The sequence below is a fragment of the Heterocephalus glaber genome, unplaced genomic scaffold (assembly GCF_053883595.1).
Source record: "Heterocephalus glaber isolate CG9 unplaced genomic scaffold, H.glaber_assembly_v1.0 deba00001509, whole genome shotgun sequence".
In the NCBI taxonomy this organism is placed as follows: domain Eukaryota; kingdom Metazoa; phylum Chordata; class Mammalia; order Rodentia; family Bathyergidae; genus Heterocephalus; species Heterocephalus glaber.
This window is the reverse complement of record NW_028258325.1, coordinates 33616430-33642669: the sequence shown is the minus strand read 5'-3', so window position 1 is coordinate 33642669 and position 26240 is coordinate 33616430. Positions and strand designations below refer to the sequence as shown.

At 39.6% G+C, this 26240-nt stretch overlaps 1 protein-coding gene across 12 annotated transcripts in view; it reads left to right on the top strand.

Annotated features, from left to right (window-relative positions):
• The window catches only part of Apbb2 (amyloid beta precursor protein binding family B member 2), a 346490-nt gene that overhangs the window by 218028 nt on the left and 102222 nt on the right, over window positions 1-26240 (top strand). For 9 of the 12 annotated variants that reach the window (XM_087187842.1, XM_087187843.1, XM_087187847.1 and 6 more), the window contains one exon: window positions 24513-24721. In XM_087187842.1, the coding sequence (XP_087043968.1) occupies window positions 24513-24721 (209 nt within the window). The remainder of the gene's footprint in view (window positions 1-24512; window positions 24722-26240) is intronic. The other 3 variants (XM_087187853.1, XM_087187852.1, XM_087187848.1) reach the window with 1 other exon arrangement.

Sequence of the window (26240 nt, the reverse complement as noted above, 5' to 3'; positions counted from 1 at the left end):
TGTTTACACATGAAGCTGTTGGCCTTGCTTAGAAGGAACAGGGTGCTGATCTGGGGGTCCTGTGAAGAGGACTAGGCACCTGCTGAGAACTGTAGCTCTGAACCCAGAGGATGCTGGTGGCAGAGGAGTTGAGAGGGGAGTGAGCAGTCACAGTGAGAGATCATAAGTAGTCTATCATGGACAGTCTTCATGGTTCTATCTTGCTTCTGGATTTCTTTAGAACTCTTTTTTTTTTTCAACCTTGTTTTGTTAGCTTGGCAGAGGAATCATAAATAGAACCAACAAGCAGTTTTGAGTTGATGCAGTAGCTTGAAGAGATATTTTTGCCTTTCCTGTGGTCCAGGATTTGAAGTTTGGAAATTGTGACCCATGGTGCTTGGAGCTTTTCATACTAGAATCCATTACAGAACTTCTGTTTTCTCCTTCATGTGTCACTGATTTCTTCTCAAGGACGATTTACTAAATTACTCAAGCAGAAAAAGTCTATGCTCAAGTTAATGTGAATCAGCAATTCTAGTCATATGCTTTCATTCGAGGTAAAGTGCCTCTTACCATAATGAAATATAAACTGGACCTGAAGACTTGTAATCAGTATTAGTGACATTTTTCTCACACAGTTTGACTTATATCTAGAAATCTTACTTTGCTTAACTTTCCAGAAATTACTGATATTCATCTCTCAGCTTTACTCAAATTAGCTTTATGGGATTATATTTTTATTGTTTTATTACTTAGAGATTCAGTGTGGTGAAATTTCAATGGAATGAAAAGAATAACACTTCATTTTCAGTTTATCTGGTAGGAAATCTGCTTCTAATAATGGCTAACATTGTCCTGATTTTTGTCTTCTTTTTTTTTAAAGTTTGTGGATTAGTCAATCAATATATTGAACATGAAATTCAATATAGCTGAAGTGGTTTTGCAGGATAATGAAATCAATACTAACCTAAAAAGACCAGTCTTGGTCACAGCTGCCTCCCATTTACTGTTGGAACCTGTGTAGATCCTGGGATCTTTTTTATAAACTTCTGAAAAATTCTGCTTTTCTCCTAAGAATAATACTGCTGTAATGGACCTTGATAACTCAGTACAATATGACTTCTCCTTCTCATAAGACACCACTCCTATTAGATTGGGCTCCCATTGGGCTCACCTTACCTGCCTCTCCATAGGCCCTACCTCCCACATTCTATGGTACTCGGATGAGGGCTTTAATATACTATTCTTGAAGGGACACAGGTGAGCCTATAAAAGTAGTGTGGTTGGAAATTGAGTGAAGTTGATGGGTGTTTTAAGACAGAGTCTGCTTTGTTGCTTGTTCTGTCTGTGAGAGAAGCAAAATCTCAAATAATGTGACTGCTTTAGTGGAAGAATTACATGGCTGCAGTGGAGCAAGTAGGGACATCTACGCATCATCTTCATGGTCTTATTGTAGGGAGCAGAGACCACACAGGAAGCCAGCATGAGCTGATTTTAGACCTTTTTGAAGTGAATATTTTTTCCTAATGTGTTTACATGTTGCTGTGACTACAAAGTTATTTTGTCTTCAATGCTTAATTATCTGTACTAATGGAGGAGAATACTTGTATGGAAAATGAAGCAACACTGATTCATTTTCAGCTTCCTGATCAATGTCAATAGATTCTAAGTTTCTTGTTTGCTAACCATGGCACTATAGACCTTATTAGCCTCATCTATAAAGGATGGAATTGACCAAGGTAGATTGTTGGTTTACATATTTAGTGTGCAGAAATGCAGGATGTTAAAGTGTACCTTCCCTGGTCCTCATCCCTTGGAAATTTATATCTAGATGTTCCCCTAAAATCTCATGTGATCATAGGCAGGGCTTGTTGAAAGGTTATGGATTATAGGGGCTCATAGCAGACTTGCTGTGAGGTGAAGGGCTCTGGTCTGAAGAGGGGAGTCATTGGGGATGTGGCATAAAAGGTTATCTCCTACCCAGTTTCTACCTTCACTCTCTGCTTTCCCACTGCCATGCCATAAGCAGCTACTCCTCCACCATGCTCCTGTGCCATGCTGTTCTGCTCTGGAGCCAGCTGACTGTGGCCTGACACCTTTTCTCCTTTAAACTGTGGGTTTTGAGTACTGTGTCTCAGCGATCAGGAAAGTGACGAAGACCATCCTTGTTAGGCCCAGGAGGCTCCCTTGTTAACAAGAATTCCTAGTGAATGTGATACAGGTGATCCTTCCATCTCTCTTGTCACAGAAAGAGACAGGGGGCTGGATAAACTTGAGAAAAAGCATTAGTTTAGAAAGTAGTAAATTTGGACATTTCCTATGGCCTTTTTCAGTTCTTGTTCCCAAAGCCACATGATTTGAATTCCATATTGTACCCAGTTGCAGCCGCTAAGCTATGAGAGCACAGACACAGTCTATTGGATTGCACAAAATGGGAAAGAGGTTTGCTTAATCATAGGGCTGTAATTTCTTCTGTTTCTGACACTATCCCAAACATTCTCCTTCTTGGTATTTTGCCTCTTTGAGGCAAATGGTCATACCCTGATTGCACACTCATTGGCTCTGCTCTGCCCCTCATGGACCACAGGTGGATATTTTTGTTTTCACTCTTGCCCACAGCATGTTGACTACTGTTCCCTGATGCCGGGGTTGTAGAAGAACAAATGAATTCAGAATAGAAGCAGAAGAAATAATGAGGAGACAAAGTACTTTCTAGGAGACTGTGGCCTAGAAAATACTTAAGAAAGGCCCAGCAAGTGGGGAGAATAGGGAAATAGCTCCTAGTTTTGTCCCAAAATTCTAGGTGTCTTATGTCAGTTTTGGGTTGCTGCATAACAAATTATCAAGGAGTAGAGTCATAAAATGATATCCATAGTTTCCGAGTGTCAGGATTCCAAGTGCAGAGTAGCTGCATTCTGTTGCAGGTCTCACCAGGCTAAGTCAGGGTGCTAGCCAGGGCTCATCTGAGGCTTGTAATCTTCTTACAAGCTCACTTGTGGTTGTCAGAATTCATTTCCTTGGGGTTATGCGACCAAGGTCCCAGTTTTCTTGCTTTAGGTCACCTCCTAAGGCTGCTGCTCATTGTCACCTTGTGGGCTTCTCCTCTTATTAAACAGGGCAGCTTGCATCTTTAAGGCTAGCAAGGGAGTATCTACCACTGTTTCTCCCCTTTGCGGGGTTGCCTCATTAGATTAGGCCCACCAAGGATCTTCTCTCTTTTCGTGAACTCAAAGGCAACTGATTAGGGGCCTTGATTAACTATGCAAAATCCCTTCATCTTACAATGTAGCATAATCACAGGACGATATTCATAGGTATTGCCCATACTCAAGAGCTATTCAGAACATGTATATCAGGAGGCAGGAATCTTAGCACTATCTTAGAATTCAGCCTCCTATATGTCCAAAGTTGTGTATTCTCTGTTGGACATCAAGTCTTTATTTTTAATTGGATAGAAACTATAAAAATATTAATATTAATTTCTAGAGCTGTCTAGTTAATTGTGTACATTCTTTTTTTTTTTTCTTTTTTGGTACCAGAGATCGAACTCAGGTCCTTGCGCTTATGCAGCAGGCGGCAAAACCACTGAGCTAAATCTCCGGCCCAATTGTGTACATTCTAAGCTGAAACTTTTCTGAGAATTGTTGTTAAACAGAAATTAAAACCAGAGAGTGCTAGAAAACCATATAGCTCATCTGGTGACCACACTTACAGTGCAGGTGGGAAACTATCCCAGTGGAAGATGCCCCAGGGTCACAGAGCAGAGAAAGACTGGGAATGTCCTTGCTCTCTGCCAGGGCCTTTCTGTCCTTTATCTTCCTGTCTATCTCTTAATATTTTTTGAAAAAAATATATGGCCCAAGTACTCTTTCTTTATAAATCTAGAGCTTGTTGACTTTAATAAACAATTTTCTTTGTATCCCATTATTGTCTTGACTTAGAACACTTTTCTTCTAATGTATGTATGAATTTATTACCAAGTGAAATGGAATCTTGGCTAAAATGAGATTTTTGTTTTTTATTTGCCAGCATAAAATCTTAATTAATTTTCATGATGACTCATACAATCAAGGACTTGTAGAGCCAAGGGTGGGGATAGGAACCAGAGAAAGTTCATATAATACAACTACCCTCAAAAAAAAAAAAACCCTTTTTGGCAGTTGACTGTTGGGTTGATACCATTAAATAATTTTCCGCATTTTTTCCCCAAGAAGGATATTCAGCAATGCTTGGTAGCTTAAAAAAATACCAAGCCAATTATAAATACGATTGAATATTTTTCTGTTTCTTCTAGAGTGAAATCTTTTCATCAACAACTGTTTTTCCACAGTGGTCTGTAGTCAAGCTTGCTCTCCTCCAGTCTCATTAAATGACCTTTCTAGTGGACAGATTCACTTATCTTGAAAAGTGACTGTTACCAAATACAAATATAAACTCTGTGCCAGCATGGACACTGTAACTGTGGTCAAGTAGGAGCTGAGTGTCCTTCGCTGGCGTGTATGACTTGGTCCAGCCTCTGAGCTGCCTGTTTTGGGGTGAAGCAGAGGGCTGCTTGCTGATCTGGCTTGGGGCACAGATCTCCATCAGGGCATGTTTATGGGCTCCATCCTCAAAGTCAGGGAGACAGTGCAGCCATAGGCTATTTCTACCTGTCCTTCCCTACATCTTATGCAGCACTTGGTTACAGGACAAAGGAGAGCATCTCTATCCTGTTCACACAAGAGTCTCAGTCATTGGGCCACTGCTTCTGCCTGGGAGCCTCTTGCTGTGTGCCCCTGGCTGCATCAGGCCCTCTCGAGCCCTGCAGCATGGACTGCTTTTTATAGTCTGCCTTACACGAAACAACTCACATCCTCATTAGAATGAGGCTTCTTGTGGCCAGGGATGGTGTGGTCCCATCAGTGTCTTCCTGGGGGTCATAACCATTTCGGCCCTTTAGTTACTTGAATGAGTATCTACAGATGTTCACCTCTGCCTCCAGGCTGGAAGCTCTTGAGCCCCAGGACTGGAGACAGGGACCCACCACCTAATAGAATGACGTTACCTACTAAGTTCAGTGCATGTTGGTGGTCAGGGACTCTGATCACAGCTGTGTAATCTGGAGACACTTTTCCACTTTTTAAAACTTGGGAATGTCTATCCAAATATGATTCCCAAACGTGTTCGGTCCCTGACCCAAAGGATGTAGAATACCTTAGCCTAACTTCATGTTAAAACAAAACGTCTGCCCCCTGGTGTCAGATCAAGAACTAGCACCCTGGCTAATTTTTACTTCCTGGCCCTGGTACTGGAGATTGAACCCAGGGCTTTTGCACTGAGTTGCATCTCCAGCTCTTTGTTATTTTTTTATTTTGGGATGGGGTCTGAGTGAATTGCCTAGACTATAATCCTCCTGCTTCTGCCTCCTAGAGTGCTGGGATTACAAATGTACGCCACAATGGCAGACTCATTTTAGCTAATTCTTAAACTGAATTTCATTAATTATCCAATTTAGAGTTTACAGAAAATTATATATTTCACACAGAATTAAAATAAGCATCATTTAAAAATTGGTACTGATTTGCTAATGTGAAATTGAAATTTTTTTATTCAATGCTGTTGGATTTTTCCAGCTCGAAATAATCATTTGAAATTAAATTATAATTTTAGTAAAGTTTCTATGTATGGTTAACTCTGTAGCACTGAACTTTATAGGAGAGGAATAATAATGGTTTTATGTGAAACAAAAATAGCTTTTAACACTATTAATATTTTATGAGTTTGTGTAAATCTTATTACTGCTGATGGTTTTCCTAATAATGTTGTCCTGAAGGAGTGATAAAAATTCATTTTAAAAAAGTCTTTTGAGTAACTGAAATTTACTGGTTTGAATTAAATAAGAATGAAGGTATTCACGAAAGTCCCTAAAACTAGAGTCATCCAAGTCTTGAAATAAGAAATAAGTAAGGAGTTATTCTCTGTTTTAGGAAAGAACAGGGTTTTTTTGGAGAAAGTAGAGTTTTTTTTTCTTTTCTTACTGCATTCAAACCCCTTAATTACCTGAAAGGTTTTTTTTGCTTTGTTCAAGAGACCTCTTGGAAGGCATAATGCTTTCCCTTCTAGGTCAAGTATAAGAGCTAAAGCATATAGGGAGTTTCCTAGGCCCAGAACAGCAAGGACTCATAAATGTTGAAGAAGGAAAATATTTTATTATTACTAAATTTACTTTTTAGCTGAAACTTAGAAAATGTGCATATATAGGGAGTACCATGTGATGTTTCAATACTTGTATACATTACATAATGTTTAAATCAGAATAAACAGATTTCTCATCAAATATTTATCACTTCTTTATGTTGAAACCCCTATTGCCTGGCTTTGTGAAACACATAGTAGAGTATCATTGTTTGTAGTAACGCTATTATACAACAGCATGCCAAAACTTGTTCTAAATAGAACTTAATATCATTGATCGACCTCTCCCCATCCCCTCCCTTGCAATAATTTATTAATAACATTTAGCATACATGTAGCACATATGGTGCTAAAGATACCCCTGTGAGCTTTTTAGCCTCGAGGAGCCTAAATTCTATTGCAGAAGTCAGACAGTAATTAAACATATAATTAGACAAAATTAGTGGTGATTACTGTTTCACACAGAAAAACACCATGGTGTAGAGACAGGGGTGGGGAGAGAACTAATCAGTGAGTAGAAGCTGAAACAAGGGCAGAAGCCTCTTGTGAAACCAGAAATAAATGTCTCCTCGGCCCTGTACTGGAGGCAGAGGAAGATGGTGGTGAAAAGGTAGGGACAGAGGTTGGAGTGGTGATGCCACAAACCAGGGAATGTCTGGGGGATCACAAGCCAGCGCAGCCGGGAAAGAGTCTCCCCATGAGGCTCGGAAGGGAGTGCGGCCCTGCTAACACCTTTGTTTTTATGTCTGCCCTTTACAACTGTCAAACCGTAGCTCTCTGCTGTTTTAATCCACTCAGTTTGTGAGACTTTGTCACAGACAGCAGTGTTAACGGTTTGTGTCTGGGTGTCCTCCCCAAAGCTTCATGTAGTCATAGGGCTTTTCCAGAGGTGGCTGAATCTAGAGTGTGTGATGCTGGGATTAAGGATGTGTGATTACTAAACCAGTACACTGATTGGTTTGGCACCACCCTAATCCCAGTAGTCTGGGTAAGATAAAAGGGGCAGAAAGACACTGTAAGGTCCCTCATTGCTTTTGCTGCCTTGTGGCTGCCATGAACTATTCTCTGTGAAGCCCCTGTGCCAAGCCAGCCTGCCTTGGAGCCAGCTGATTATGGACTGAAACCTCTACAAACTGTGAGCTAAACAAACCTTTCCCCCTTTAACTTTGGGTGCTGGTTAATTTGTCTCGACAGCAAGAAGAGTAACACAAGCAGCCTAGGAAATGAGTACAACTATAGTAATTTCTGTATAAGTCAGGGACCTAGAGCAAAGTGGGTGTTCACTCCAATGGGGTCACCGAAGAAAGCGTAAAGAGGTCACAGGAGTGAGGCCAGGATTAAGAAGAAGCTCCAGGGATGGGGCAGTCATGAGAGCTTTCCCCAGCCATGCCAGGTAATTATCCTGGACCCAAGAAGAGCTAGACTGGCCCCTGACTTCCAGCCCCCCCAGCTGACCCATGAGGCAGAGTGAGCTCGGGAATGAGCATGCTGATTTCCTTCTCCTCCCATACGCTGATGGCCTGCTGAGCCCCTCACTGGATGACCCTGCTGTGGGAACTCAGTGATGTACAATGTAGTTTAGCTTCTAGGTATACATGGTATCCCATGGTGGAGAGGGAGGAGAGTAGATCTGAACTGGAGAATATCCTCATTCAGGATAAAGGGCAGATGCCATTCTTAGAAGGAAAGAATCTAGTGTCTAACGTTGTAGTGTACACTCCAGTGTCCTTAACAAATACTTTGTGGATTTAGGCTGCCAACAAATGTTAATGTTGCAGTCCAAGATTCAAGGTTATGGAATTCATTTAACAAATTCTACCTACTGTGATGCCAGGTCCTGGGCATGCTCTGGGACAAGCACCGAGCAGAGCTGACTTTGGCCTTCCCCTCATAGAATTTAATTTAGTGGGCATCAACTGTATCAACCTGGGATGAAATGCCCTTGGGTCTCTGTACTTTACTCAGAACACTCTTCGAGACTGGAAACGACTAATTAGATGCCACCCCCTATGGACTGCAAGCTTCATGAGGGAGTCCAGCGGTGGTGAACCTATGGCACATGTGTCATTTGTTTTTCTTTTAAGACAAAAGATGTTAATGTACGAGTTGTTTTTTCTAAACTAAAACCTCAGTATTCGGGTTTAATTGCAGTGTTGACACTTTGCAATACATAAGTGGGTTTTGGGTTGCAGTTTGGACACTCTATAAAACGTTTGCCATCACTGGAGAAGGGGGTCTCAGTATTCTTTCTAACACTTGGCTGATGCCACCCCTGGCAGGTGTTCCTGAATGAGTTAATGAGGGGATGAGTGGCTTGTATTTATTCTCTAGAAGTTTCTGAAATTAGTGTGCCTTGAAATATGTAAAATTGGGCAAATTAAATATATTAGGAATTTTGCAATTTTAAACCATTGTTTATATTAATCTTTTACCAAAAACAAGTAAGCATGTTAAGGCAAAATGGTCTGTAATTTGTTCAAGTCTAGAGTTTTATTTTGGGAGTTTTGTTTCTTGTTGAGAACACTTATATTCAGTATTAGAGATTGAAACTGAATAGTATTATCCTTTGGTTTGTCTGCTCCCAGTTCTTCTGTACTGATTGTCCCCTAGGGATGCCTTGATGCTAAGTTAAAGCTCAAATCTGAACGTGAAAGGATGCGTTGTGCACTGTAGTCTTTCCTTGTCTAAATCAATGGCTTGAATTCAGACCAAGAATTTAGGGGAATGCGTTTACTAATTTTAATGATTAAACAAAATTTCTACTGCCTCTGATCAGATTAAGACTCAAAATTTGTCAGAAGAAGCAGTTCTATTAGAGGCTTTCCCCCTTCTCTGAGCTTTTGTTGTTTTCTAGTGTTAAATTTGTAATGTTAACTTTTGGGAGTCTCCAAAAGACCATTGTTAAAGAGCAAACCAGTCCTACTTTTGATAACCATATAAGGAAAACATTTCTAGGAAAAATACGGCAGAATCCATGAGCAGTCGTGTTTCTAATAGCCTCAGAATGAGGAAATTTAAAGAGAATGGAAAGCAGCTGCGTTAGCCATTTTCCCACAGAAAGCCTCACTTTTTCTCCATAAAAATGTATAATATATTCCTTAGAGACCTCCAATTATTGCATCCTTTATTTGAATGAGTAAGTAGAGAATTTGGTTTTTACACATGTCAGTAGTATAAAATGCCTTGTCAGCTTAAAAGGAATGGAGAAAATTATTTGTAAAAAAAAGTTGAAGGACATCAGAGATAAGAGAAAGCAGGTTTTAAAGTCAGCAGTCTGGGTGGGGAAGGGTTGCGGGTGGAGGCTCACTTCCTCCCTCCCGCTTCCCCAGGGCCTTATTGCTGGGGCCATTTGTTAAAAAAGAATAATAAAATAAATTTTAAAAGTCAGTAGTCTATTTCTCAATAATAAGAATATTTTCTCAAAAATAATCAGACTAGATTTTTAGAAATAGTTTTTTCCTTCTTCCCAGAATTTGAATCTCATAAGGAAGAACTGTGTTAATAGCCCCCTACGGTTAGATTTTGCTAGAGTTCATTAGTTGGTAGAAATATACTGACCTATAAGATGTGTCATAGCTTGGGTATAGGAATTATGCTCACAGAAGCTAGCTGGAGGGTTCACCCATGCTTGGAACTTTGAGATGAGGAGTAAATATAAGAAAAATTGCTTTCCCTTTGAGATATGAACTGTAAATAAATAACACAGTCAAAAGGGATTGGTAAGTTATTAAACCACAGAGAATTCTTAGAGAACATAAAGGCAAATGCATATTTACTACTCAAAGCTGTCCAGTGTTTGTCAAGGGACAATCTTTCATTTGTGCTAGGATTAGGTGACAGTTAACCTGAGACTGCAGGATTTCTCAGAATGTGGGACTGTTAGTGCTAAAGCTGGCTAAGTCCCAGGAAACCAGGACAGTTGGTTACCCCTGCTAAGAAGGTTATTTAGCTTACCTGATGTCCCAGATCACTGTGACAACCCAGATACTCATACATTTAAGTGCCTCCTAGCATGAGACTCACTCTGAGTCTAGCCCTTGGTGTTGGGATATTCTGGTCCCATTGACAAGACCATTGCTGAAGTGGAGCGGAGGCATAAGGCTAACTTCAATCTTAAAACAAACACATGCTCCAGTTAGTTTAAATTCCTTTGGCTCAAGAAAGGTGGAGGGGGAGAGATGGCAATGTTAAATGAAAATCCAATGCATGGAAAAACTTAGGAAATTGATTCAAGTTTATAAACTTTGAATCAAATCCTCACCTATTTGTGGCTCTTCTTTGTGAGCAATTACCAGTTTTCAGAGAATCTGCATATTAATTTATAAAGTTTTTATGATGTTGTCCAACATTTAGATAATTTGGGAGGGTAGGAAAGATAAAGGACCTCTTTAGAATGATGGGTCTTCTCTGAATCAGGACATTTGTTCCTAACAAGACTACAAGCCTTTAGAAGGGACAAGGCAGGAGAAAGGAGACATCTGATTTAGGCAGGCTTAGGATAATATCAGCATTTCCTTGCAGGAAATGTTTTGATAAAGCAGCTAACTACAGGGCTGGCAGGTAGAACTTAAGTGTGTGTTATTATTATATGTTAAGCACAATTATATTGAACACACCAGCCCATCCTGCTCTAGTACCTAAGGGGATCTGAAAGAGGTTATAGTGGTTGACCTTAGGTTGAAACATGTTCCCTTTATATTTCAGAACTGATCAGTGTGTTCTGTATTTAATCTGATTGATTCTCATTCTTTTTCTTTAAACATGTGCTGGTTCACAGAGATATAGCTGTAAGCCATGTTGTCATGACAACAGTTACACGCTGTGAGGAAAGACTCTTTCAAATAGCCAGTGCCTGGGTTTTTAATCACTAATTTGTATTGAGAGCTAAATTAAATAGGGATGTAGAATTTGTAATTATATCTTATTTGGACTCTATCTTTTTACTTCTATTATTGCCATACAGTTTTTGAACATGTGTTATGATACATAATTTTTACACAAATACAACAGCAGCTCATCAATCCTCTATGTTGTCAGTGATAATAATCATCATCATAGTTGTCTCAGAACATATAGATTCTTCTGTTCAAAACTTTTGAAAGCATTTTGATATCTGTGTAATAAAATCTAAATGCATGAATGTTTGGAGCCCTGCAAAAAAAAACAAAAAACAAAAAAAAACCCTTCCACTCCATAGACTTTCTCACTAGCATCATTATGGAGTCGGCACCTCTCAGCTTGGACTTGATACATTTCATGTGCTCAGAAGCCCCATGGGGCTAATGACTCCCAAATGGAATAACACAACACTAGAATTTAAGGCTTTTCAGAGCTCTGAATCACTTCTGTAGGTGCCTAACAATGTCTGTATTTTTGATGATTTTATTGTTAAGGGAAATATGTAAATGTAAAAAGTGAGTTTGTTTTGGACCTCAGTTGTAGGTATTTGAGTTAATCATATGCTATGGTAGATTCATGGTAAATTTTCATCACTGATCTATGCAAAACATCTCTTCTTTTATGTACTTAGTAATTTATCCCATTACTCCCTTCACTTTCATTCTGTCTACCCATAGGGAACCATTCTACTGTGTTTAATATTTAACTTTTTTATTCAAAAGTATACTTGCAGCCAAGTATGTTGGTGCATACCCAGAATTCCATCACTCTGGGAGGCTGAGGCAGGAGGATCATAAGTTCAAGCCCACTCTGGGCAAATTAGCGAGACCCAGGTATTGGGGGAAAAACATATACTTATAATGTATGTTATAGTTTTGGGGCTATTTGCTAAATTTACTTAAAAGATCTTTTTTTCCATGTACTACTTTTTTTTTTTTCTGTACCAGGGATCGAACTTCGGTCCTTATGCTTGTGTAGCAAGTGTTGAAACCACTGAGCTAAATCCCCGGCCCTATGTACTATATTTTAAAGACCTGTCTAAATACTATTTGTACATCCAATTCTTTTTTTTAAGAACTGTTGCATGATACTTTCCCATATGAATCCAGCCCATTTTATCTTTCCACTTAGAGAGTGATAGGCTTCTAGGTTGCCTCCTTTCCCCCAAAAGCACAGGTAATCATGTGAGGAACACTCTCACATGTGTTCTCTAATGGAACTGTCTGTTTCATAGGGAATATATTGTTTATATGTTTTGGAGGCAAAAAATGATTCCTCTTATTTTTATTGGTGGATTTATGTATATAATTTTATATAGTTTTGTTCAGTGAAAAATATAGCATCATGATTATTGGTTGAATCAGATTCTTTCTTTTGATGCATAGTTGAATCAAGTTATGGCTTATTCTTTTTAGGGGTAGCTTGCCAATTTAACTTTTGTATGTATGTTTCTAAAATAGATCCAGTGGCCTAGAAAAAGTCAAGCTTTTCCAGGATGACCTGCCAAAATCTTGAGCCAAGTACAAGTGTATGAAACCTTTATTCACAGTAAGAAACTTTGCAGTTCTTCCTCTATCAGCAGAGCAGAATGTAGCTTTTAAATGAATTAGTCACTGAAGCAGAAAGTGGGAAGATAAAAACAGGTATCACTCTAAAAGGAAAAAAAAAACCATGGAAAATTTATGCTGAAAATGAACTCTTGCTTCTAATAGTAGTTTATTCTGTTTGTTTTTTCAAAGTGAACAGAAAATTTTGATTTTTTTTTTTCTTCCACTCAATTCCTTTCTGCTCCTGGTTTCATGGTTAGGAACTTCCTATCATTGTATTTTTTAAAGAGGGGTTAAAAATTCTCTCAGTTCATTTATCAGAGCACGTCTGTAACACAGGAAGATAGTTTGTTTCTATGAGAAGGAAGCACAAACAGCTGTGTAGGACCAGGTTCTCCACATAGCCGTATACTTGGTCCTCACTCATGCCTGCCTGTTTTGTGTGCAACCAGGACGACTTTGATACTGCGCCTGATTCATTTGCTTCCAAAATTGTTCCTTTGTAACCACATCTGAGACCTAAGAATCATTTGTGTATGATGAGCAGTCTTCTCTCAAAGGCCTTTCATTTATAGTAATTTTTCATAGAGGAAGCAATGGAGAGTATAGAGGGGGGAAGTGGCCTAGAACATTTCAGGGTTCAAGAACAAATAGACCATCATTTACACTTGGAAATGAACCATCTGTTGATCTAGAAAGAAGGAAATGGAACTAACTCAGGACAAAAACTGTATATAAATCAGGGTTTTCACAAGTGGAAAACAGATTTTGAGATGAAGGGAAAAAACCCTGTCCCGACAACTATTTCTGTAGTACAATAAATCGAAATTCTCCCCAGATACCCTGCAGATTAGAAGTCTTTAGTACATCAAGTACATTTTTTATGTAGGAAGATAATTTTATCATGGCTTGAATTTTAGGCCTAGTGGGTTAATTAGTACATTTGTGGATGAATAAAAAACAGCAAACAGTGATTTTATTTCCTTTTTGAATGTTATAGGAAAGTAGGACTCGGATTTAGCAAACAGAATCCTTGTTGGTAAATGACTTTCTCTACTCCACTTCCTATTTTCCTTCTTTCTTCCTTTCCCTCTTTATCCACCTCTTTCCTGTAGCTCCCATTCATATAGATATTGCCTATGCAGCCTGTTGTAATTTCTGAGAATTAAATAAGAAGAGGCAGGCCACTCCCAACTACATTCACTTACATTTAGAAACTGTCCATGCTATGTGAGACATTTTGGTGAAACCTTTGTTGATTACATTAAAAAGAGGAACAAAGCTTTGCTTTAAGAAACTTAGAACTGTCTAATTTATAATTAATAGCATCTGCATGAGACTTTTTTTTAACTTTCGCTCTTGAGGACTTATAACTTAAAAACCAAATAGTTCTACATCGCATCTTTTTCAGAAAATTAAGTCTTTCTAAACTCCGAACACTAATTTATTGTTTGAGAGCTTTGAAAATAATTCTTCCAGTTAGTTGTTCTTTCCTGGAATTTTGGCTCGGTTATCTAAAATTATATGTGCTAGATTCTATTTTGAGTAAAAAAAAATGACACTTTCTACACGTGCATTCTTGGCAGATGGGATCCACAGATACCCCTGTTTCTTTTCTGTCAATATCCTCAAAGCTCCACATGCCACTCTTATTGCTGGAAAGAAAAAGAGCTATTCCACAGGTGTGTGACAGCTAATTTATTTTATCTTTTTTTTTTTTTCTCCCAGAGAAGCTTTTCTTTTCTTTCTTGATTTAGAATTATAGGGGCTGAGGGAAGAGAATGGTATAGATCTAAGAGTTAAAAACCTAGAACAGAATGAATGACTGGATTTTGCTTGTGATTGGTTGATAGATACTTTTTAAGGTTTGTGAAAAATGAGATGTGACATATTGCCTACACGTATATTTGACAATGTTTGAAAGTGAGGTTAAGATGCCTAGATTGGTGGGTGGTGGAAAATGAATGAATAATAACTGATGAAGTTTTATTCTAGCAATATGATGTTTTAGAGGAGTGCTTGACAAGTTGAAAATTTGGAGACTAGGTTTCTTCTATCATTTAGATAGAGGTTTGGGTTTGAATCTGAGATTGCAAGGCAAATCCATTAGAAGCTGTTTCTTTCCCAGATACTAGGAATGGAGTTCAGTTTCATAATATTTAAACTGTTATTTATTACTATAGAAATATTTTTCTCTTTCTCATAGATGCCTTATAGTAGCAGTCCATTGATATGATGGCTTTGCTCCACAAAAACCTCAGGAACCAAATTTCTTCTGCCTTGTTTCTCTGGTGCCCTAGGGTACAGCCTGTGTGTGGCTCCTCATGGTCATAGCAGCATCTTTGTTCTAGGGTGCAGCAGAAAGTGTGCCTGGTTCTTGGGAATTGCCAGATAGTCCTTGAGCTTAACACCTCAGCAGTTGAAATGTTTCCTGCGTGGCCACATCTAGTTGCAGAGGAGGCTGGGAAATTGGAGATCTGGTCATGTTTGCTCCACAAGTTATATTCCCATGAAAGAAGAAATTGGATATTGATAAATATCTTGAAATATCTGCTACAAGTACCTTATTTATGAGATCCCAGACACTAAGTTTCTCACAGACAAAAGGAAAGCACCAAATGGCTTGTCCATTTGATATTATTGTATAAAAGAATGTTTATACTTAATTACTTGTTTTATAATATGATTATAACTTAGAACAAGATTTACAGAATAAAACCACCAAGATTCAATGTGTAATTTTCACTAGCAGTTGTTGCCTTTCTACTTCCAAAGCTCTTTCCCACATACTAATTTCTTAGAATTGGAGCTGAGGAAAATGTCCTGTCCTCTCCCCTCCCCTCCCCCCTCCCCTCCCCTCCCCTCCCCCCCTCCCCTCCCCTCCCCTCCCCTCCCCTCTCCTCTCCTCCTCTTTCTTTGGATGAACTTCTTTTATTAGATTAGCATGATTTGTAAATTTTTTGAGCAAGAAATTAAACTTTTTTCTCAACTCCATGGCTCTATTCTCGTGATATTTTATTGGTTGAAATATATATTTTTATGAAAGCTGTTTCAGATACTTTTGAATACTTTCATTTAGGTGGAAATAAAATGTCTCAGAAGAGTCATAGAAAACAACTTTCACCCTGATCCTTTTAAATGTGTTTTTAAAACTTAATCTCAGAAAAAAAGTTTTTCTCTGTGCTTTACTTCCCCATCCATAGGCTAAAATCCCATATCACATCAAATACTGAAGCCTTTCTACTAACCACTATGGCAGTCTGAACAATTTATTTCAGTTCTGCTGATTTCTTAAAAGGGCACTTAACCTTTAAAATGCACTTAGCGATGGTTGCACAACAGACTTACACTGAGGTTTTTCCTAACTTTCATCAAATTATTTACCATTGCTGAACTCTGTTCTTTACCTGTAAAGTGGGAATAATGTTTCCTCTGCCTCTTTTGCAAGATTTTGTGGGATCAGATAAGGTTAATTAGTGCTGTAAAAGTATTATATAGTGCACTGGAAGGGCCTGTAAACACAATATATATGCATTTTAATCTGTGGAAGTATAGTATGTAATATTCCCACATACAGATTTTGAATTTAAAGGTCATTAGCACCCACTTTAGTTGACTGCCTTTTTTTTTTTAGGTAGGATCTTGCTCTGTAGTCTAGGCTTACCTGGAACTTGCAGTCCCCCTGGCTCAACCTCCTAAAGGCTGGGATTACAGGTACATACCACCAGGCCCAGCTAGTTTTTAAAATGTGCTGATCAAAGGCCAGCTTGTCATTGAATGCTGTATCTATTTATTTCCTAGATTCTCAATAATCATCTTTTATTGTAATATTTATTTTATCATTTTCTTATTATTTTATTAAAAATTTTCATAACCAAATAATAAGAGAACAGTAACACTTATTACACTGTGTATTGTTATCTTTAAATATTTAACATGGATGGGAAGTCAAGTCCTGGCATGCCATTAGGTAGAATAATGATGGCCTTGGAGTTGATTAAGGCTACCTCTGGAACAACTTCCATCTTGTGGTCATTGCAGCTGTGTACTGGCCCAACCACTCCAGCTGAAAGAGAAAAGAGCATTGAAGACCCTGCCAAAATAATGGAAAAGAAAATTTACTCTATTTAATATACCTTCAAGCCTGTCCACCTTGAAGGAGTGTATTGCTGGTTGTAATTCTATCTATTTAATTGTGTGGAAGCCAAAGAAAGATTCATTCCCAGGGTTGTATTGTCTCCTTTCCCCCTGCTGCTCACTATGAAATAATAATAAAATGAAATTGCATTGCTGGGTGGGTGGAGGATGTGGCAGCTGGACACATTCTCTGAATGATGTTTTCAGTTACTCTTCGCTTAATTTCCACATAATCATAAATCTTCCTTGAATATTGTATTTAGGACTAGGCACTAAATATCCAGACTTTTCTGAAAGCAAGAATTGAATGCCTGATTTGTTGGTCTTCCTACTAAACCTAAATAATCCTGCCTACTATTGAACAAGATATATTGCTGCCAGTCACCAGTGAGAAGTATAGGCAAACAACTTCATAAAAATATAATACAGCCTCCCTGGCCATTTTATCTAAATGTTAAAGTTTTAAAAAAATTATCCCCAGGGGCCCGGGATTTGGCTCAGTGGTTCCGCTGCCTGCTTTGCAAGCGCAAGGTCCTGGGTTTGATCCCCGGTACCCCCCCCCCCCGCCAAAAGAAAAAAAATTATCTCCAGATTGCTGGTTTATTCATTATCATCCTTAGGCTTTGGATTCTGGAGGGTAGTCTTCATGCAGTTTTTCTGCAACAGTCTTCACAAGTAAAATATGAATATTCACTCAAATTTTAAGTTGTTATTATTGCTTTTGGGCAGGGGGATGTACTGGGGACCAGACTTTGGGGTGCTCTGCCACTGTGCTACATCCCCAACCCTTCTTAAAAAATATTTTGAGACAGTCTTGCTAACTCATTGATTTACCCAGACAGGACTCAAACTTGTGACCCTCCTGCCTCAGTCGCCCTCATTACTGTGATTACCGGTGTGTACCACTACACCTGGCTAAATTTCTGCTCTTGGCGAGGTTTTTTTTTTTTTTTAAAGAGGGGCTTAGGGGTCCTTTAGGCCTGAGGCATCTCTATAGTAGTTGTAAATTATGCTGTTATACTTTATACTTACCAGAAATGGAAATCATATTAGGTTATATTTCATATCATCTCAAGACTTTAATCTTCTTTCATAACTAGTAAGAAAAAAATATATATATATATATATGTTGTATTGTGTGTTCAAGTACTTAGAATTAGACTTCCTGATAAAATATTCTGTAACTCAGTCATATGATTAAAACTCAGTTTCCTATATTCACATGTACGTGTTTGGACAGATGGGTGGGTATTTACAAATACAGATTTTCCTTCTGAGTAATATTTAGCTACTTGCATTTTGTACTTTTAGTTTTTAAGCTTATCTCTACAGTTCCCCTGGTTGTATTTTGTTTTGATTTTGATTAACAGTCTGAGAGTAGAGAAGCATAATTTCCCTTTTCTCTTCCACTGACATCGGGTCATTTCCTATCTGCCTGCTTTCTGAGAACAGGAGGTAGAGTCAAAGCAGTCTCAGAAGAATGGTTTAAATATAAAGCAGTTAAACTACTTTGTTTTAACTTCATTTCTGCTTCTCTAAAGACTCAACCACGTGACATGAAACAGCCACATGCTGATTAAAAAGGCACCATACTCAAATAGTGTGTCCTCATATGACCCGCCATTTCTAAACGGACGCGGCAGTAGCTAGTGCTGTCATCTAGTTTTCTTGATTCAAGTAAAAATTATCTTTTTAATATAAAAGTTTGGTCATTTTACACTCTCAGAAATCTCATCTATTTTAATGAAAAGATGCACCATGGTTGATGCAGTTCAAGAAAGTGTTGTAGGGCTGGAATGTGGCTCATTGGGATGCGTGTGCTGAAGTGTGCACAGGGCTCAGCACCCAAAAGAACCAGCTTTGTATTAGAGTGTTCTTCCCCAAAGCCACGTTTGAAAGAAGCAATTATTAGCTAATGAAAATAAACACTTCTAAAATAATTAGTTACAGTGGGCCCATTCTTTGCTAGGTTCTTTGTCCCATACCTATGAGGGAGGTAGGTGCTGCCACCAGCAGCAGAGCTCCTGTACCTGATAGTAATGTGGCCTTGTGAAAAATGATGTACAGTAGGCCTTACCAAGGCTGTGCTTACAGTGAGTTTAAATTGAGGAATTCTGTGGTGCTCTTGTGCCAAAATAACTGATGAAGATATACAAAGCATGTTTTGGTCAAAGGCCCAAATTTAAGGACCATCTGAGTATGAATTCTTGGAATATTTACTCAGCTTCAACAAAAAAACCCTCAGCTACAAATAGCTCCCTATTTCAAGGACATCCAGAAATTTTTTTTTTGGTACTGGGAATTGAACTTGGGTCCTTGCACTTGCGCAGCAGGCGGTGAAACCACTGAGCTAAATCCCCGGCCCCAGAAATCTTAATGTTAAGTTCATAAAGGAAAATGTAGAGAAAAGTGGTAGGACATTAACACTCCCAAAACTGTTAAGGGATTTATTACAACTGTTGAAATAATCCTTCCACAAGAAAGCTCAATTGAGTACAGAGTGTAATTTTTCTCGGGCTGTGATAGATGTATCAAGGATATAAAGGCTTTGAAACTGTTTTAGTGAGCTTCCCTCCACTCCAGCAGGCTGGGAAGGATTTGGGAGTTCCCAGATTCTGGTACTTTGGGGGTTCATTCCCTTTTACCATGATCCCTGTTTCTGCCAGTTGCTTTGGCAAAGAACAGTTTCATATCCACTGATATAGAGCCTGTGTTTGGTGCTTGGAACTTTCAGCAATCTGTTGTTAGCCTTCTAGACCTAAAGTCCTCACTTCATGCTGTTGTCTTCAAAAGTTGATGACAAAATGGAGGAAATCAAAAGCCTCATTTACTGTATTCTGACAATGACAATCTGGGTCTAGAAAACATGAACTAAGTGGTGAGTAAGTGGTGGGGAATTCCAAGCCACTGACCCCGACTCCAGAGGCCGTTTCCTGCCAAGTGACCTCTGCACTTGTTCCCTCCTCCAGGAGTGCTGTTCCATGTCCCTTGCCAAAGCAGGCCCATCTAGTTGTTTCCCATCTAGTTTAGACAGCTCACCTGGTCCCTAGACGTGACTGATCACATTGCCTGTAAACCTCTTGCATCCATTGCTGTATTCCCAGCTTCTAGATAATGCTTGGTGTGGATTGAAAGTCTTCAGTACAGGAGGATGAAAGAATGATAGATGCATCAGTGAGTAATTGCATATACACTTCATATTTTTTATTCTGTACCCAGTAGTTAGATGGAGTTTGATGGAGAAAAGTGACTGCCTTTTGCACTTTCCTGGACCAGCAAAACTATTAGAAATGTAAATTCTTGGGCTGGGGATTTAGCTCAGTGGTTCCACCACCTTCCTCGAAAGCACAAGGTCCTGAGTTCAATCCCTGGTACCAAAAAAAAAAGAAAGAAAGAAATGTAAATTCTTAGGCCCTCTGTAGACATACTGAGCCAGAAATTCTGGGGATGGCCCCAGCCTGCCAGGTGACTGATGCTAATGGATCCCTCCCCACTGCCATGTGTGCAGGGCCCTGTCTGTCCTGATTACCTCTGCATCCCCAACTCAGAAACTGAGCCTGGCCCAAAGTGGACAGGAAATACTTGTGGAACGCATTAATCCATCTTCGTCTTCCTGCCCTGGGCCTTGCACACTGAAGAAGGGAGTGATGCCGTTCTGAGACAAGAGGGAAATAAATCTTCATGCTCTGCACTACCGACCTTGCTAAATACAGACTCCCAGCTCACCCAGTCCTCCTTCCTGTGCCCTCTGCAGCAGCACAGGAAATTTCCAGAGCTGCTGGATGCTAATTAGTTTCCGTGTGAACCTTTGGAGTCCTGGGAGAGAGAGATTGAGGCAAATTTGGTCCTCACCCAAGCTATCCAGCCAGCAGACTCTGGAGGAAGCCAGGGTAGAGCTAGGTCCTCAGAGCTGGTGCTCAGGGTGGCTGCAGTGGGTGGGTTCTTGCTGCTCACAGATGAGGCCCTTGTTCCCACAGAGTATTGCTTTTGGCCCGAGAGGCTCGAGGCACAAGAGGCCCTCAGCCTTGCTATTTTTACTCTCTGACTTCCAGGCTCTGCTTCCTGTTCCCGCCCCCCAAAAAATAAAAAAATAAAAAGCACAAAACAAGGAAGGGCTGCAGAGCCACTTGAAAGGATACCTGTGGCTCCCACCACCACTGATCCTAGTCAGCAAGAGACAGCGCCTTCAGTGAGATGCAGTGATGACTGCAGACCAGAAACTGGAAGGAAGCATCTTCAGTGAAAGCTTGGTTGGGAGAGAAAGAGGAGAAGCAGAAGGGGATCAGTCTCCACAGTGTGCCTGAGGGTAGACCTGGTCTCTCAGCTTCCAGCTAGAGGGCTTTGCCAAGCCCTGGCCAGCTGCAGAGCCTGGCCTGTTTTATGGGAGCAGAACCAGGGAGAGAGGCACATGAAGGAGGACCATGCGTAACAGCCTGAAGTGGAAGTGTACCTATGTCACTGGACCCAGAGCGCCAGGGTGGATTGGGGCCATCATTTAATACCTACTTGACCTTGGTGAGGTCAGCTGCTGGACTTATAGGTTGAGCCTTGCAGTCATTGCTTTGCTTTGGTTTTGTCTTCATTCCTATTTGCACATTTTATTTTTTTCCCAAGCTGTCCATTGTGGTTGTTTTTAAGGTCTCTGAAGAAGTAAAATCAATTGCTACTTCAGGACACAGTTTTCCTCCTTGGCTTTAAACGTATTTGCTGCCTTCTCCAAGTCTTAGAAATGGGTTAACAGTGGCTCCTCCTTCATAAGGCAGCTGTGAATGCCCCTTATGCCCCTGCACTGAAGGATGTGTGCTATGCCTGGCCAGCCTCAGTGTCCCTTTATTGTCAGTAGCTTTTATAATGTCAGAGCAGCGGAATGGCCCTTGGGCATCAGCCCTGTCAGTCCTGGACCCAGCCTTGCCTTCCAGCTGGGATTGATGTGAGCATGAATTGTGACAATGTATGAAAATGTTCTGTCCTTTATGAGAGGGGAATTGTTTTTTCTAAGGAAGGCCCCAGACCCAAATTATGAAATATTTTTCACTTTATCTGTGTGTGTGTGTGTGTGTGTGTGTGTGTGTGTGAGAGAGAGAGAGAGAGAGAGAGAGAGAGAGAGAGAGAGAGAGAGAGAGAGAGAGCAAAGGAAAGAAAAAAGAAGGAAGGGAAACAAGGGAGGGAGGGAATAAACATATAGTTTAACAAATAATTACAAAGTGAACATGCATGTCACCACCACCAAAGTCGAAAGAAAACATTTCTTATACCACAGAAGCCCCGGATATGCCTTCTCTGATCAACTCTCTTCTCTCTCAACCCCTACTTTCAGATATTTGTTAGTCTGTGTTTTCTGTGCAGCTGCATCCTTGCATTTCTTTATAGTTTTCTATTTCTTTTACCGTCTATGTCTATATCCCTAAATAATGTAATTTAGCTCTTAAACTTTATATGAATGGAAATGTAGCGCATATGTTCTCTTTTGTTTTCCTTCGTTTCATCAGTGATGTATTTGTGAAATTCATCCGTATTGTTGTGTGCACCTGTACTTGGCTCATTTTTGTTATTTATTTATTCTGCTGTAATTTATTTATTCATTCTGCTGTAAATGATTGTTTGGCTCATTTTGAGGTTTTGGCTGCTTTAATCATATTCTTATGACTGTGCAACACATCAGCTCTCTAGGGTGTATTCTGTGTGTGGACTTGCTGGGTCATAGAGATACCTTCAGTTTTACACTCCTATTTTTTTTCAAAGTGATTATCTCTACCCTTCTGTGAGCAGTGTATACAAGTTCTCATTGTTTTTAAATGCCTGCTAATAATTGAAATTACAATACTTTTTAATTTTTGCTGCACTGATAGATAAGTAAAGATATCTATTATATTGTGACTTGAGGTGTTTTTAAATATCCTGGGGGCTTTCTGCGGATTTTGTTATTCCAACAAAATCTCAGCATAAATTTAGCATATGAGCCAGATAAAAGTGGGTAGGTTTGGTTCAAAACAGAACAGTCCAGTTCCTGCCAGCCAGCATGAAGCCCCTCTCTTGCTACCCTCAAGCTACCTCCCCAGGCAGCCAAACCTGAAATGCACTTGCCTTTGATCTGGCGTGATTTCATATGCTGATGGTGCATGCAGGTATTCTTCACACATGCTAATGCCCCACCCGTAAAGGCAGCTCAGCCCTAGGACCTCCTTACCCCAGAAATGGTAACTAGGAGCTTCTTCTGTGCATCCTTTCTGTAGCTCCAGAACTCCTTCTGTACGAGCACTAGAATGGGGTAAAGGAACCCACTTGCTAGTGCTTTCTCCAACTTAATTCCTAAACCATGTATTTTACCTCTCCTGTCCCAGTTGAGATGCTGAGAACAAAACAGCAGAAAAAATGACCCTTCCACCTCCTCAAAAAGGGACAGGAAACAGGAGCATAAACACATGTAGTTAGAGTTGTTTCTGCAAAATTTAGTTAACTTGAAATTATAGAATCATGCTTAATTTTTCTGTGGGGGGGATTTTCATCATAATTTGAGACTAGTGGCAATTTTGCCTCTGGCAGATTTAAATGAGAAAAGTGGATGCTGGGATGCCAGACAACTGCATGAATGCACATCTGTGCCCATGGTCTTAATCAGCCTCTTTGTTTGTGCCTCTTTTTCTTCTTGTGGCTATAGCAGCTCAGTGACGCCTGCCCACATGATACAGTGACATTTGCACAGATCAAGGCCCACACATGTTCTCATTTGAATTGCAGTAAAGCAATCTGATCGCTTTTTATATGGCCACATAGAAAAAGGCCGAACCCTTAGAATAAAGTGATGCTCAGGATAAGACTTCAAGTTTAAGTTTTTCTTTCTGGCTCTGTTGCTACAGCTGCTTGTGAATCTTCTCTGATACCTCTGCAAGTAGGAAATTTTTTTCTATTGCCTCTCTTCTCTAGCACTTTCATCTGTTTCATATTCAATTCAAAGAAGGCCAAAAGTAAGATTTTTAAAAGGAACTAGTTATTCAGTAAACAGAAAATATTGATATAGACCAGATGTGACTGAAATTGTCCAATGGATGTGTTTTATTTGGTACCCACAGTGCAATTCAGATGCCTTTGGATTTTGAATGCTTGCTTTTTTGCTGTAGTCTCCACTGTTCTCTTTTGTGTCTCACAACCATCACTGTACATATATTACATTTCTAGCCTATTCTTAGAATCAGTCTGGCCCCTTATTAAATTCCAAGACCTTTCCAGTTTGTTTTCCCTGGGAATTTTCTGTGTGCAGTTTAGAATTCTAGAACATTAGAAAAGACATTACTACTTTGTAGATGTTTACAGTCAAATAGGAAATGTCATTAAAATACATGAAAGATATAAATATTCATTTATAGAAAGTGGTTACAGAAAATTATCTGTACTCATAGCTGGGGGTGATATGTGATGCTAGTCAATAAATCTTACTAATTGACAAAGGGATCTAGTAGATTCTATGTATAACCATGTGAAATTTGTATGGGTAGTTGATTCTGGTTCATGTATTAGCTTTTTCATCAGGTTCTTGGAGATATAGGGTGACTTGATAATGAGGCCTTTATGTCCATATTCCAAGTTTCAACCTGCCTTTCCAGTTCTTTCCTTGTTTTGTTCTTTTCTTCATCACCCTTGTACCATATCTTGTATCCACAGGATGGTTAAATTTGTCTCATTTAGACTGTGCCTGTAACGTTCGCCAAGTGATTGATACTAAAATTGGAAGGCTCTTTTCTTCTTTTAATAAAACCTTTTCTTTTTTCCATTTCTCAGCAGATATCTGGAGTGATCACTCATTTCACACAGATCCGGATCTTCCGCCTGGCTGGAAAAGAATCAGTGACATCGCTGGTACCTATTACTGGCACATCCCAACAGGAACAACTCAGTGGGAACGGCCTGTCTCCATCCCAGCGGATCTTCAGGGTTCTAGGAAAGGGTCTCTTAGTTCTGTAACGCCATCTCCCACCCCAGAGAATGAGGTAAAATGGAATGTCTTTTTACCAGCTTTTACTAGAGTAGATGTAACTTGTGATTTCTCTTTAGACTAGTTGCTTCTGCTCTAACAGGTCATTGAGGTAAGCTTTTTGACTCTCATGCATGTTGCATTTGAAATATCAGTAATGCTTCCTTTTGGTACATAGTGTTAATATCCATCTTTCAGGGGTGTTTTCACTTTTAATGGCTTTTGGTCTCTTGAAACATCGTTCTAGGTACAGAAATCAAGAGGAACTGATTAATGAGAAGTAGTTAAGATCCCCTTAGGGTTCCTAGAGGCGGTAATTTATTCTGCAGGTACCATTTCATGGTGCTAGCTCAATAAAATATTTACATGCAGAAGAATGTCTCTGGACCAGGCATGTTATAATTACCATGTATCTTATTAGCCTTGGGTTCGTTTGCTAGCATGGAGAAGTGTCTGCAAGAATAACCCTTGAGAGCCCTTAAATGCTAAATTTCTATTTTAAAAGAATCTGTTTATTTAGCAGAAGTGACATTATTTTAGAAATAATTAGCAGCATAAATTTGTGTTGTCCCTGAGGAAGAAATCTGGATGTTTAAACAAAGAATTGAGGCATTGAAATATTCCATTATGGTATATAGCAATATGAAGACTCCTGCAGTGAACCTTTGTAAATTCTAATAACAGGATATTTAAGAGAATTTTAGTTGGGAAAAGTCACAAGTGATTTTTTTTTTTTTTTAGAAAAGTAGTTTCTCTATTACCCGGGCATTTCTGCCTTTTTCTGATGATAGTGTTTGTTCTGTAGAAATCTCCATTTCCCTTCAATTTGAGGACATGAAGTCCATTGGAGCTGCATCTCTAACCTGCAAGGCATCTCTATTTGCAACTGTTAGCACACTTCCTATCTTTAAAAGTAGACAGCATCTTATTTTAACTCTTTGATTACTTACTTATTCTTCTCTGGGAAGCAGTGAGACCTACTGTGAAATCACATTCCTACTGTTACAGGTCACCACATCGGCTGCGGCCTTAGCTCCTGTCTTCAAAGTGATGGGTCAGAGAGCTAAAACCTCATGGGTAAAACCAGGACCTTGGTTGGTCTGTACTTTGCTCTGATCATCCAGCATACTCTTCATACCATTGCACCACATACATAGGATTTTGATGCTTATTACTAGATAATTTTGATAATGTTTTTATTGAAGCATAATATTTCTGCTCTCTTGGCAATTTCCATTTAGTGATTGATTCATCTTGGGTTACATGTACTGGGGGATAAAGATAAACTGACACAGCCCCAGTCCTCGAGGAGCTTGGCATGGAGGGGAATCTCATGCTGTTGCAGCCCAGATGTACCCTTGGCTTCCTCCTGTACCACAGGGGTCACCCAAGAGGGGAGCTGGCCAGGACCAACCTCTGTTCTCAACCCAGGCAGACTTGTTCTCCTTACCTGGGCATTACTTTTCTCAGTATCTCTGTTAGAGTGTTTCTCCATCTAGAACTTTGTTCCCTTATCCCAATCCTTTAATTGTGTT